The following is a 13,924-nucleotide window of genomic DNA, read 5'->3' as shown; positions in this document are numbered from 1 at the left end:
TATGACTCTGAGTGTATAACTAAACTATGGGTGATGGTTTCAGTCAATCAAAGATTATGGATGAAGTCTTTTTATTGCTCTAATACAATAGCCTCATAGTGCCTTAAGTTGTTTCATTTTGCAGGTATTTTAAAATGTGAACAGCTAAGAATGATAAGCTATTATAAAAACAAACACTTAAGTATTTACTACTTAATAGTACGCTGTTCCAGTTAACTATTTTATTAGCATGTTGGTGCTTGAAAGTTATGGAAACTGGCATGTTTTTAATATAAACGTTAATTTATTGATCAAGCACCTCAGTGCTTATTTTCGGGTGAGCCTTCTGGTATTTTTTAAAAAACTAGCATTGTGATTAATCATTTAACACTGTCTTTTATGCAAATGCTTATGCTATTGGCAAAGATGCATTTTGTTTTGTTTTTGTAATTGATTGGAGTGACAGTTTAACAGTGCATGTACCTTGGAACTTAAAGTCATGTGGATACAGGGCTGCAGCTTGTAGACGTTTAGATTGTAGAAATATGCAGGGGTGCCCAGCCAACAGGCAGAAGTGGAAGTGACATTGAGCTCATGTTGAGCTCCTCAAGCCTTAAAGAAGAAGCACTTTTTAAAGTAAAAAGTGTTGCTTGTTCTAAGTGTTTCTCAGAGAACAGCACATTTTTTAAATTTGTCAAGAGGATGTGCCTTTTTAAATTCTTCAGTTCAGAGAGGGTGCCTCTGTGCCAGCTGCAAACTACACAGAGGCAGCCTGAGGCGCTAGCTGTGGCCCTGTATGGATGCTTTTGAAAGATACTTATGTGCATACTGGATGATATTTGCTCTAAAATATGCAGTGGTTGATTTATAAAGAGTGAAAAACAAAGGATTTTTAACTTGCATGTAAAGAAAGTCATTTCTTATTTTTTTATTTTAATGTTAACCATTCAAAAACTCTTACTTTAAATTCCTTGTGGCAGATCATGATGACACCGAACATGCAAGGTATTATCATGGCGATAGGTAAATCCAGGAATGTATATGACAGGTGTGGCCCTGAAGCAGGGTTCTTTAAGGTACAATTAACATTTTCATTTAATTAAAAAAAATTTTTAAATGAACTTCTTACAGTATTTTATTTTCTTGAATTAAATTTGGTTTCCTGTATAATTTCTCTTTTCCTACCTTAGCCATGGCTACCTAATGATCTGAGGGTTTCTTTTATATGTGAATCTAGGACTGATGCTTTTTGTTAACAGGATAATTAACAACAACAAAAAAAGGCATTTTACATGGGTTATCCTAATAGTACTCCTCTGGTTTGCTAGAAGAAATTTCAGTTGTGTTTTTATTTTAAGGGAATAAAAGGAATTAGGCAAAAATAGGAACTGAGTAACTGTTTCTGGTATTATTTTTCTTCTCATTGGTAATACTGTTGCAGGATTATTTACCTCATTACCTGAGTTTTCTTGTCTCCCCGCTTCGAAGAATGAAGAGGTGGACACAGAATAAAATGAGCATCAGGCAAAGTTTATTAGAGTATAACAAAGTTAGGATATTATGAAAGCTCTCATTACAGAGAGGGGGCATTCGAAGATCGATACCCACGACTCTAGGCAAGGGTCTTTGTTTTATAAGGTTTAGCCCTTCCCCCCTTGTTCCTTCTCAGGCTCTACCTTTATTGGCTTCAGGACTCTAGGTGCTGGCTTGTCAGTTCCTGAGTGGCTTGACTCCATTGTGTGAGAGTCAGACTATGGGCCTGCTGTCCCCTGTGTAACATAAGTTTTATGGTTTACTTTTTTTAGTTAGGTATTTTGAGTGGCAAATACCTGAGAGGGGGAATAAGTGGTGTCTGTTACATTCTTAAGAGGAACCTTACATAAGCCCAAGGGGCTTCACTGTGGTCAGATGCTCCCAGCATTGTTCCAAATTACGTGTTTTTCCCCAGCTAGGGACCCCAGGTCCTAAGCTTCCCCTCTCTGCCTATTTTATCCTCTTTTCCCTATCACAATACTATTATATTTCAATATTTTTTTTTCTAAATTTCATTATCATTTGATATTAAACTGCTTTCTTCATTTGGTTGTTTCAAAAATGATTTGTTCAAGGGCTCCTGGGTGGCTCAGTCGGTTGAGCGTCCAGCTTTGGCTCAGGTCATGATCTCACGGTTCATGGGTTTGAGCCCCGCGTCAGGCTCTGTGCTGACAGCTCAGAGCCTGGAGCCTGCTTCAGATTCTGTGTCTCCCTCTCTCTCTGACCCTCCCCTGCTCATGCTGTCTCTCTCTCTCAAAAATAAATAAAACATTACAAAATAAGTTTAAAAAAATGAAAATAAAAATGATTTGTTCATTTATTTTTATGTTTCTTATTCACTTATGTTTTCTCTAGGATTAATTTTTGATATCCTTGTCATTTCAAAACATGTGAGACCATCAAGCAGTGGCATTATTCTGTGGCCACATCTTTTTCTTCCCCTCTAATACTAGATCTTTATGGTGTTTTGATTACAGTATTATTGGTTTCATGTTTTCAAAAGATGAAAGCACTGTATGGTTTGTCATTTTATTTTGATTTACCAAAAATTTCAAGTTTCCTTCACTTTTTGCTGTATTTTTAGTGTTTTTTATTCCTAAAAATAACAGAATAGCATTTATTGTATGCTCCCTTATTTGACCTTAAAAATCTAAAATTTTCTCTTATTTTTCTATACTCTGCCCTCATCCACTCAGTCTCCAAAAAACTGCTTATTTTCACCATTTCTTTCATTCTGTAGTACAAAAAAGGGCCTTGTGCATAGTAGCTTTATGTCAATAAACACATTAGAGTGACCAGGCACCTTGGTGTACGCAGGACTAGGGAGTTTTCTGAAGTACGGGATTTTAAGTGCTAAACCGCAGGCTGGTCCCAGGATGACTTGATCACCCTATTAAGATCTGTGAGGAAGGTTAAAAACTGCTGCCATGGCAGGGGGGAGGGAGGAGACCCAAAACTTTATGTTTAAAAATTCACCTTTATTTTTCAAGTAGTCCATATTTTCTTTCCATAAAATGCACTGAGTGTATGTCTTCCAAAGTTTTCATCTACTTCTCATGGAAAAAATTACTGTCATTTACAGTAGCATTGTCATTTTTTGGTCAAGTTGGGTAGGTATCTTTATGTTGAATTGTAAATCTCACTCCTTTTATATTAATACCTGCATATATTTTAAAGAGCCAGCTAATTAGATACACTACAAACAACAGTCACACTGCACCCTAACTCCTGCCATGTAAGGAGTAACAGCTTCCAGTTATTTTATCTACTACTTTTGGCATGAATTCCATGTCTTAAGTAAACACACAATGCTTGTATTTCTGTGATTCTTAGTTTACACATTTCTTGTTGAATTCCTTACTATAGGATATGAACAGTGAGCTAGCTCTACACACACACACACACACACACGTAAAAGTCTGTCAATTTGATTAAATCAGAATTCTCAGTTTCTGTTATTTCTGTGTATGCTTCTCAGGATTGAGCTGACTCATAAACGTTATTACTTTTACTTTTTTTCCCCTTTCAGATTTAATTTTCCTTGGAATTGTTTTAGTTCTTGTTTTGCTTAGTTTTCCATATGTGTTACTAATGTACATCTAAACTCTCCACCAGTTGTTTAAATCTCCTTGTAGTCTGTTGTCGATTTTAACTTCTAGGGGAAGTTTATTCTGGAATAGACTTATAGAATAATAGGCTTAATAGAAGAAGTCGGTTTTAGAAGTATTCCAGAGCATGGTAAACTTCTTCAGTGACTGCATTGATTTTCCTTTACCCCCAGTATAGAACTGATATCTTGGGATTTTTTATTCACCAGTACCCTGGGGATGCCCTTTGCATCTTGTCCTTTATATATTTTCTGTATTTCATATATTTCTTTTTTTTGCTTTACCCTCTGATTTTAAGGCAGCAGTAAATCTCTCAAGTTTATATCCATTTATATTTATTTTCACTATCTTCAGCTGAGAGAGATATATGTGTGTGTGTGTAATCTTATGTAAACATGAATCAATTCATAAATAATTTTTGGTATAGGTAAAATGATTAGCTTTTGGAAAAATCTATTGATACTATATAATTTTGGAAAATTTGTCGTGCAAATAACAAAAGTAATATGTACACAGTGCAGCCTATTCAGTAATATACAGGTGTCTAAAATAAAACTAGTAACAGCAGTCTCCGCCACTGTTCTGTGTAACCACTGTTAGCACTGTGTAACCTTTCTGATTTCTCCCTTTTGTTTATACAAACATGCATATATAGGGAACATTTCTTTTCATTTTTAAATTTTACTATTATTTTGTAACTCCTATAACTCAAATATATTGTGGGCATTCTTTTTTTTTTTTTTAAAGTGAGTATTAAAGTGAAGACAGTATATCTACCACATTATCTTTACTATCTACATTTGATATTCATAGATATACTTTCATTTATTATATATTTCCCTCTTTGTGGACATATGTTGTGTTTTTTCCTAGCCTTCCATTTCTGTATAAGTTAGTTTATGGTACTTTTTTTTAATAAGGAACTTTTAAAAACACTGTGCTTTCAAATTTTTGTACTCCTTTTTGGATTCTGGAGTTTGATTGCTATATACAAAGCCTCTGCCACCCCAAGTATAAGTTTTCTGCAATAGTTTCTTAAAGAATTTTTCTTAGTAAATTTTTATTTTATGAATTCAAAGGTACACACTATTTACAGTTAGCTCTGTAGCATTTTATTTGATTTTTCTACATTCTCTATTAAAATTATTTTTTTTCTTTTTTGCACTAGCTTCATCAGGTTGATTTTATGCTTATATTAGTTTTAGTAAATAAATGTGAAAGTTTTTCTATTTTTTTTTTTAATACTCTGGTGTAGTTCACATAGGAATTATCTATTCTGTAAGAGTAAGTTAGAACTTGAAAAACATATGAGCCTAGCCTCTTTTTTGGTTGTAGATTTCTTGAGAATTTTTTTGGTTCCTTCTGCAGTGATTGGCCTGTTCAAATGTTCTGTGTTTGTGGCAGTTGATTCTAATCATTATCAGCTTTCAGTATTCACAAAATATTATATGTAGCATAGTAACTAACATAATGGCTGCTTCTTACTTTTCCCCTAAATTATTTGATACAGCAGATTTTTAAATTTTATTTTTTAATGCTTATTTTATTATCGACGAGGAAAAACGTGTATATATATCTCTATATCTGTATATATCGTCTGTCACATTACCAAAAAAATCTTTATTTGGTTTATTTTATATTAGCTTTTTGGCTATGACAAGTTTTTCAACTCTGTGCTTTATTCTAAGTAAGGACTTAATTATGTATTTTGATTAGATCAGTTTTTAAATGTTAAATATGTTTGCTTGTGGTAAAACCACGTGATGAAATGTTTTTTTTCCAGATAAAAAGATAATTTGACAAATAAACCTGTCTGGGTAATTGAACTTGTTAAGTTTTAACCTCTTAGTTAGGAAGAGTCACCAGCTCAGTCAGTATGGAAACTGTATCAACCACAGACCCTGCACATGGGAATCTGCCCCCTATAAACACATACTGTGAGAGTTAATAGGCAGGCAGAGCTGGAAGAATAAAATGAGGAACAATACTTATTTGGGTTCTTTTCTCAAATTGACTTTGTTATGATTAGTTTCCACTGTTAACAGATAACCCCCAAATATAGTGGCTTAAAGAGAGATGTTTTTGTCATATAAAAATGAAATCCAGAGAAATGTACTGCAGTACAAGACTGCTGTGATGACAAAATATGAAAGCCAGAAGGAAAGTATTCACAAAGTACTTGTTGCTTAGTGTATGTACACTGGGTGCAGTGGGAGGGTCATATTATAATTATAATCATGGGATTTATATACTTTTTTCATTTACTTTGAAAGACATTAAATTTTTTTGTGCCTTTTTTTGGCTTGTATCTATTTCAGTGCCCTAAAGATTTTAATGAAGTACTGACACTTCTGTATTAGTGAAACTTTTATCTTCCTAGTTATTTCATTACTTCATAACAGTTGTTTCTAGTTCACATAATTTTATCTGTTCTTTTTATTTTTGAAATGCCTATTATTATCCCTTTGTTTACTCAAAAGATATGATAATATATTTATTATTACAACGTAAAACATGCTAAAAAGCATAGCTCCTGAGCATGCAGCTCAGTGAATTACCACAGAGTGAGAATTTGGGTGTAACTACCAGTCCGGCCTAGAACATTATAGTACTTCAGAAGCTACTTTTGTTTCTCCTTCCTATGACTCCCTACTTTCTCCTATTACCCAAAAGCAGACATTATTGGGACTTGCAGCAACATAATTAAGCATACTTATTACACTTGTAATCTTTTACTACAGTTCTTTTTTTGTCAGGCTGTTTTACTTAACATGTTTGAGGCTTTAGCTATGTTACTGGATGTAGTTGTGGTTTACTCATTCTCATGGTATCCCACTGTATGCCTATACTGTTATTTTTTTCCATTTTGTTAATGGGCATATTCAAAAAGTGTTTATTTTCTGCTTATATCCAGGTACTATGTTAAATCTAATGTATGTAGCTAGAGAAATGATGGACCGGGTTTCTGCCTTACTGAAACTTATCTTTTAGTGGGGAAGCGAACACTAGTTTGAATTCTAATCATATGATGAAGGAGCAGTTTGATGTAGAAAAACATATAATGGGAAAACAGAGCTGGTATCTAGGGGGCTTCTTAGAAAAGTACCTCCAAATAGTCCAAATCATAACATTTTGACTAAGGCATCTTTTTTACACTAACTTGAAATACCATCTTTATCACATACTAATTTTTTTTACATTTATTTATTATTAAGACAGAGAGAGAGAGAGAGAGAGAGAGCGCATGAATGGGGGAGGGTTAGAGAGAGAAGGAGACACAGAATCCAAAGCAGGCTGCAGGCTTTGAGCAAGCTGTCAGCACAGAGCCAGATGCGGGGCTAGAACTCACAACCGGTGACCTCATGACCTGAGCCAAAGTTGGATGCTTAACTGACCGAGCCACCTAGGTGCCCCACTTTATCATGTATTAAATCCGATTTATAAATTGAGTCTGTTTGGGTCTCTCTAATCCACTGATATATTTTTCTGTTTTTGAACACTATGCCTATGTACATTATGGATCATTTGTAATATATTTTGAAGTGTTGTAGGAAAAACATTTCCTCATTTTTGTTCTTTCACTAATGAAAAGTTTGGCAAGTCTCTCTCTCTCTCTGTTTCTTTTCTTTTTTGAATGATTTTTAGAATCACCCTCCCTCCCCAAATCCTTTCAGAATTTGATTGCACTTGCATTATGTTTATGCAGTAATTTAGGGTGAGATGGATAAATACTTTTTTTTTTTTTTTTACTATTTTTAGTCTTCCCTAAAAGGAACATGATATACCTCTTTAATTTTACTTTAGCATTGGTCTAATACCTTTCTTCTTTAATTATTCCTAGATGTATTAAAAAAAATTGTTTGTTTTTATGAATTGAATCACATACCCCTACTGTATCTATCAAGTTATTGGTATGGTAGGTAATGGGAGAGCTAATTAATTTTATTTATATTGTATCTAATTACCTTACTGGACTCTTCATATTTTCTAATAATAATTTTTTAGTTGAGTCTTATAATTATTTCAGTATATTCTTTCCCAATAATTATCTTATTATTAAGATAATTTTCATTATACTTTTTATTTCATTACTGTTTTTATTTTGTTGACCAGGCTTTTCAGAATATAGTTAAATACTAAAATAATGGTAGTAAGCTTCTTTGCCCACTTTGATTTTAATGGAAGTGTGTCTAGTGTTTTATTTTGAAGTGTGATGTGTAGTATTGGGTGTTTTTTTGTAGATTTCCCTTTATAAATTAAAAACATTTTCTTAAATTCTTAGTGAGAGTTTCTTCTAAACTGGTTAGTATTAGAATTTAGAAATATTTAATTCACCTTTTGAGATGTAAACCGATTTCTCTGTAATTAATCCTTGGACTGTAAAGATTTTAACATTTACCATCCCCTCTTTTTTTAACCATTGTAAACACTGTTTTTCTATATTCTTTTTATACACAGTGTAGTTTATCAAAAATGGATGAGTGTTGGCATCTGTGTTCATAGATAAATTGATCTATAGCTTTTAAATATTTTTCAGTACTTTATGTTCATATTATGCTGGTCTTGTGTAATCAAGGAAACTTTGCTCTTTTCTCAGCTTTGGAGTACTTTAGCTAGAGAGATCATTTGGCTCTTGAAGATATGATGTAACATCACAGCTCTAAAACAGTTTGAACCTGATTCCTTTATTGAGTACAGATGTTGGGCACTATTTCAGTACTTCTGCAGTTTTATTGGGTCTCTTCAAGAACTTGGTAGTTTTTCTACCTTTTTAAAGCAGTCCTTGTCATTTCTATTTTCCTAGATGATCATCTGTTTAATCAAAATTTTGTAGTTTTTTGGTATTATTTTTTAAATACATAAAAAATTTTTTTCATATTTTTTGGTATTGTTACCTTTTTTAAAAATAATTTATTTCTAGGAGAGAGAGAGAGAGAGACAGCGTGAGCAGGGGAGGGTCAGAGAGAGAGGGAGACACAGACTCTGAAATAGGCTCCAGGCTCTGAGCTGGCAGTCAGCACAGAGCCCAATGCGGGGCTGGAACCCACGAACTGCGAGATCATGACCTAAGCGAAAGTCGGACGCTTAACTGACTAAGCCACCCAGGCGCTCCGGTATTGTTACCTTTTAAAAAATTTTTTAACATTTATTTTTTTTCATTTATAAACATGGAAAGTTTTAGTCCCCACTAATATAAAAGTAACAAATACATATATACATGTCAGCATTTTAAATCATTTTATTAAATACATATTGTCTAAATACAGTTCTTGACCTTCTCATACCCTTGTATTACTCCTTTGAGACATGTACTCTTCCTATTATAAAAAAGAAAGGCACAAAAATGCTTATTTTTAAGGAGAGAGAGACAGAGTGAGAGGGGGAGGAACAGAGAAAGAGAGGGAGAGAGTCAGAAGCAGGCTCCAGGCTCTGAGCTGTCAGCACAGAACCTGATGCAAAACTTGAACTCAGAAACTGTGAGATCATGAGCTGAGACAAAGTCAGATGCTCAACCGACTGAACCACGCAGGCACCCCAGTATTGTCACCTTTTTTATGTCTGGTGTTGAATTTTCTCCCGTACTTTGATTTTGCATCCAGCTTTTTTGAAAGAAAAGCTTTTGACTATTTCTTATCTAATTGCCACATTATTTTATTTCTTCTATCTTACTTTAGTTTCTTCCCCCACCCCCATTCCCCAGCTTCTTGAAATGTGTTTTTTCTCTACTGGTTAAGTTGGAATTTTCCTTTGACTAGTAGTCTGGCTATGTCCTATAGGTTTTGATATCTGATGATCCCAATTATTAATATAATTTTGATTCCTTTGACCCAAGAATAATTTGAAACTATCATTTTAATTCCTAAGAGTTTAGTTTGAGAGTTGTCCTTATTTTTAATTTTTTTAATGTTTTATTTGAGAGCCAGAGAGAGACAATGCAAGCAGGGGAGGGGCAGAGAGCAATGGAGACACAGAATCCTAAGTAGGCTTCAGGCTTCAAGCTGTCAACACAGAGCCCGATGCTGGGCTCAAACTCATGAACTATGAGATCATAACCTGAGCCGAAGTAGGATGCTCAATGGAGTGAGCCACCCAAGCACCCTGGGAGTTGTCTTAATTTTTAATTACTATTTGTATTGCATTGTGGTAAAAAAGGAAAAAATACAGCCTATATGATTATAATCCCCTGGGATTTGAAGTAGGTTTTCTTCCATTTTTTGATACATTGTCAGTTTTGTTGTTTGTTTTATATTCTCTCTCTCTCTCTCTCTCTCTCTGAAGTCACCTTTTTTGTTATATGCACACACACACGCACACACTCTCTCTCTCTCTCTCTCTCTCTCTCTCAAGTCACCTAACATATTTCACAGATAAGTGCATTAAGACTTGGAGNGAAAGTCGGACGCTTAACCGACTAAGCCACCCAGGCGCCCCAAGACTTGGAGAACTTTTTGACTTGTTTTAGGTCACAATTAATAAATGGTATACCTAGCTTTTGAATCTTTGGAATTGAAGATTTCCAAAGAGAGAAACTAGTCTTATTGAATGGGTCATCTTTAGATAGATGGGGAACAAACAAGAAAGGACATGCTACATGTAGAGAACTTAAAGACACAAGGGTACCTGTGCATCTGTGGGGAGACCAGCCTGACCTAGATTGAGGAAGGTCTTTGCTCAAGAGTCATAGGAAATAAGACCGAATAGGTAACTTTGAGCCTGATGAGTAGGACCATGTTAAAGGTCTGGTGAAACATAATTTAAAAAATTTTTTGCAAAGCAGTCCCATCACCTAATGACCAATATTACATTTCACTTTGTGTGTGTGGTGGTTTCATTGCAGCATCTATGCTAATTAACTTCATTGCCTGCCTCGGCAGCCACAGTATGGAAAGGACAAACATAATTCTAGGGCAATATTCCGAGGAAGTAGAATGAATCAAATTGAACAACTTAGCAGTGTTAACTTTACTTATAATGATGTGATGAGGAGCTCTGCTAAATATACTGACATGGAACATCTGCTAAAAATTTGAAGGATTAAATATGATTGTATATTTTAAATATCAGAAAACCTTTTTAGAAGGCAGTTCATAAATAAACAAAAATAATTGATAAGTATAAAAAAATTGTGCTGGTAAAGAGTGTTTTTCGTGTGTTTGAAAAATTACTCATGGAAATTTAAATGTGCCTTCTGATTTCAACATCTATAGATTGTATTGGCATTTACTTGTGAAAATTGGGAGAATCTTAAATAGAACAAAATCAAGAGATAAATATAATCTTAAAATAAAAGGGATATATATTCCATCTCAGTAATAGAATTCTCTTTGCTCCTTGTGAAAAAAATACAGCCTCTATTTTGAACATAGGTTAAAAAAAATACATAACCATTTAGTGTTATAACTCCTTATCTCTAATCTTACAATATTACTTTAAGAGACTCAGTATACAGATTCATTTTATTTTGGTCATACTAATTTTGACCAAAAGCATGTTACCTGAAATGTTTGAGTATTCAAAAGAACTTGTGATAGTTTATGACAGTCATTGTCTGAGGACCATAATAAGAAAGAACAGTTATTAATGGTTTTTGTTTTACATTCTCAAAATCAGTACAGTTTGGTTATTAAATGAACATGTGCCCCCTTTTTCATACTGGGAAAATGGGAAGGTTTTAGAGTTCTAAGCAAAGCAAGCTTATGTGTGCTAATTAGGTATACAATGAAATGAGCCTTAATATTCTTAAATGTCAAAATATAGTTTTCATGGCTATTTTTAACCATAGCAGTAAGACTTAAACCTAGCATGTATGTATAACCATAGAAAGCCCAATGTATTTTAGCCATAAAGTAATTATACTGTTTATCATGCTAAACATATACAAAAGACTTTTATTAGCCTTCCTTTTAGTGAAATATAAGAATTCATGACTAGAATATTTTATTTAATGTTTGTCAGTTATATTTTCTCCCTTCTGTAAAATATAGTATAGTATCTGGATGTCCAAGAATTGCTTAAGAAAGATACAGTTAAAAAAAAAAGTTTTCTAGTAGAATGGATTTTTTATAATATATTTTACATGTGGCCCCAAAATGTTTTATGGTTAATAGAGCTAATAGGATTTAGATAAAAATCCAATATAGTGAAATTTTTCAAGTGTTACTTTTAATCATATGTGTTTCTTATATGCAGCAATATTTGATGGATAACCCTACCCTTATTTCTTTATGAGCTAATATTTTCCATTTGATTGCTCATGTGTAGAAAAATGTATCAGTATTTATTATTTCCCTTTATAGTTAGTTGTAAATGCTTAGAAAGAAAAAGCACTCTCAAGCATCAAGGTAGTAATAGTGATAATATTCATTATTACACTAATAAAATTCAAATATTTTTGAAGCACAAGAAATTTGTTCTATGGTAACTTTAATGTCTGGGCTTGCTTTTTCATTATTTTTGGGCTCTTTATCTAAATTTAATTGCATTGGTATTATTATGCATATAAGAGCCAGCCATTTCCTTTCAAATATAGGTATTCCAGGAAGCTGTATTTCAACCCTAGAATTTGGGATATTCAAGATACACATGAAACTGATAGTAGAAAGTCTTAGGATGCCTCTGAATAAACTGACCAGACTCCAGTAAACTGTACACAGTTATTCACATAGTAAGCTTCGGTGTATTGTTCAGTTTAATACATCTCTGCATTAAAACAAAACAAAACAAAAACCTATTTATACAGTGAAAAGATAAGGAAGCACATACATGGTCAGTTTTAGGATTCTTTTAAACTATGAAATATGGGACAATATTTGTAGATGTACCATGTGCTAACTTGTTTGTAATACTTTAAAGGGAAAAACATATTTGAACACAATATTTAGAGCTGTAATATTGAAAGATTTTAATGATTATAATTAATCAAAATTGGCATTTTGTTACGTTTTCTAGGCAATTAAGTTGGAGTATTCAAGATTGGTTAAATTGGCCCAAGAAGATACCCCTCCAGAAACAGATTATCGCTTACATCATGTAGTGGTCTATTTTATCCAGAACCAGGCACCAAAGAAAATCATTGAGAAAACATTGCTAGAACAATTTGGAGATAGAAATTTGAGTTTTGATGAAAGGTAATTTAAAAAAAATTAAAATGTGAAATATCTAACTCATATTGTCAAATTGTCTTCTTAAAATTGCTTTCAGTGCAATTTTTAAGTGTTTATTTTATACAAAGACCTATTTCAATAAATACAGCACAAAACTTAGACTTCACTTAATTTTGTCATTTCTCTGTAGTTTATCGTCATAACATATTTAAAAGTTTGAGTTGAAAAAAATTTATATTGTTTTAGTACATTTTAATTGTTGACCAAGATACTGAGATAGGCAGCATAAAGATGTACAGAAGAGTATAATATAATCACTGCTCTTTGGGGACTCCATAGTTTAGGGGAATAAAGAACTGCACTATGTATATTTTGAGTGAGATAGTTCTTTATTGTGAGGAGCTCTCCTATAATTTGTAGGATATTCACCAGTGTTCCTGACCTGTATCTGCCAAATGTCAGTAACACCTCCCTCAAGAGGTGACAACCCAAAGTGTCTCCAGATGTTGCCAAATAACCTCTTGAAGAGCAAAATTACCCTCATTTGAGAATCACTAGAGAAAAGTATTTAACCGTATATACAAATAAAATAGTTAAATGTCCTCTGACATCAAGAGAAAGAAGCCTTAAAATGGCTAAGTTACAGTTCACCCTTGAACAATGTGGAGATTAGGGGTATTGACCCTCTGCGCAGTTGAAAATCTGTACATAAAGTGTGTAACTGTTGACTCTGCTAAAGTTTAACTACTAATAGCCTCCTCTTGATTGGAAGCCTTATTGATCACATAAATAGTCAACATGTATTTTATATGTTATATGTATCACTTACCGTATTCTTACAGTAAAGTAAGCTAGAGTAAAGAAAATGTTATTAAAATCTTAAGAAAAACACACATGACTATAAAAATTCTGTGTGTAAGTGAACCCATGAAGTTCAAATCCATGTTGTTCAAGGATCAACTATATTTTGGTTTACCCAAAAATGTTTTCTCATGGAAATTCCTATAAACTCCTATCATTTTTGACTAATGTTAGAAAATTAAAATATAATTTATTTAGAATGAATACCATTAAAAAAAGTATAGGCCTCTGGTAAATATCAAAGTATTAGAAGTTATTGTATTTTCATTTTTTTAACTTTATTTATTTTGAGAGAGAGAATATGGAGGGACAGAGAGAAAGAGAGAGTGAGAGGATCCC

At 33.2% G+C, this 13,924-nt stretch overlaps 1 protein-coding gene across 3 annotated transcripts in view; it reads left to right on the top strand.

The window, feature by feature from the left end:
* Window positions 1–13,924, top strand: part of USP25 (ubiquitin specific peptidase 25) — a 122,334-nt gene that overhangs the window by 94,267 nt on the left and 14,143 nt on the right. For 2 of the 3 annotated variants that reach the window (XM_077765645.1, XM_077765648.1), the window contains 2 exons: window positions 960–1,055; window positions 12,570–12,748. In XM_077765645.1, the coding sequence (XP_077621771.1) occupies window positions 960–1,055; window positions 12,570–12,748 (275 nt within the window). The remainder of the gene's footprint in view (window positions 1–959; window positions 1,056–12,569; window positions 12,749–13,924) is intronic. The other variant, XM_077765646.1, reaches the window with a different exon arrangement.

This window comes from Crocuta crocuta, unplaced genomic scaffold, assembly GCF_008692635.1.
Source record: "Crocuta crocuta isolate KB4526 unplaced genomic scaffold, BGI_CrCroc_1.0 scaffold174, whole genome shotgun sequence".
Classification (NCBI taxonomy): domain Eukaryota; kingdom Metazoa; phylum Chordata; class Mammalia; order Carnivora; family Hyaenidae; genus Crocuta; species Crocuta crocuta.
Note: the sequence above shows the minus strand (reverse complement) of the source record. Positions and strands in the feature narration are given on the sequence as shown.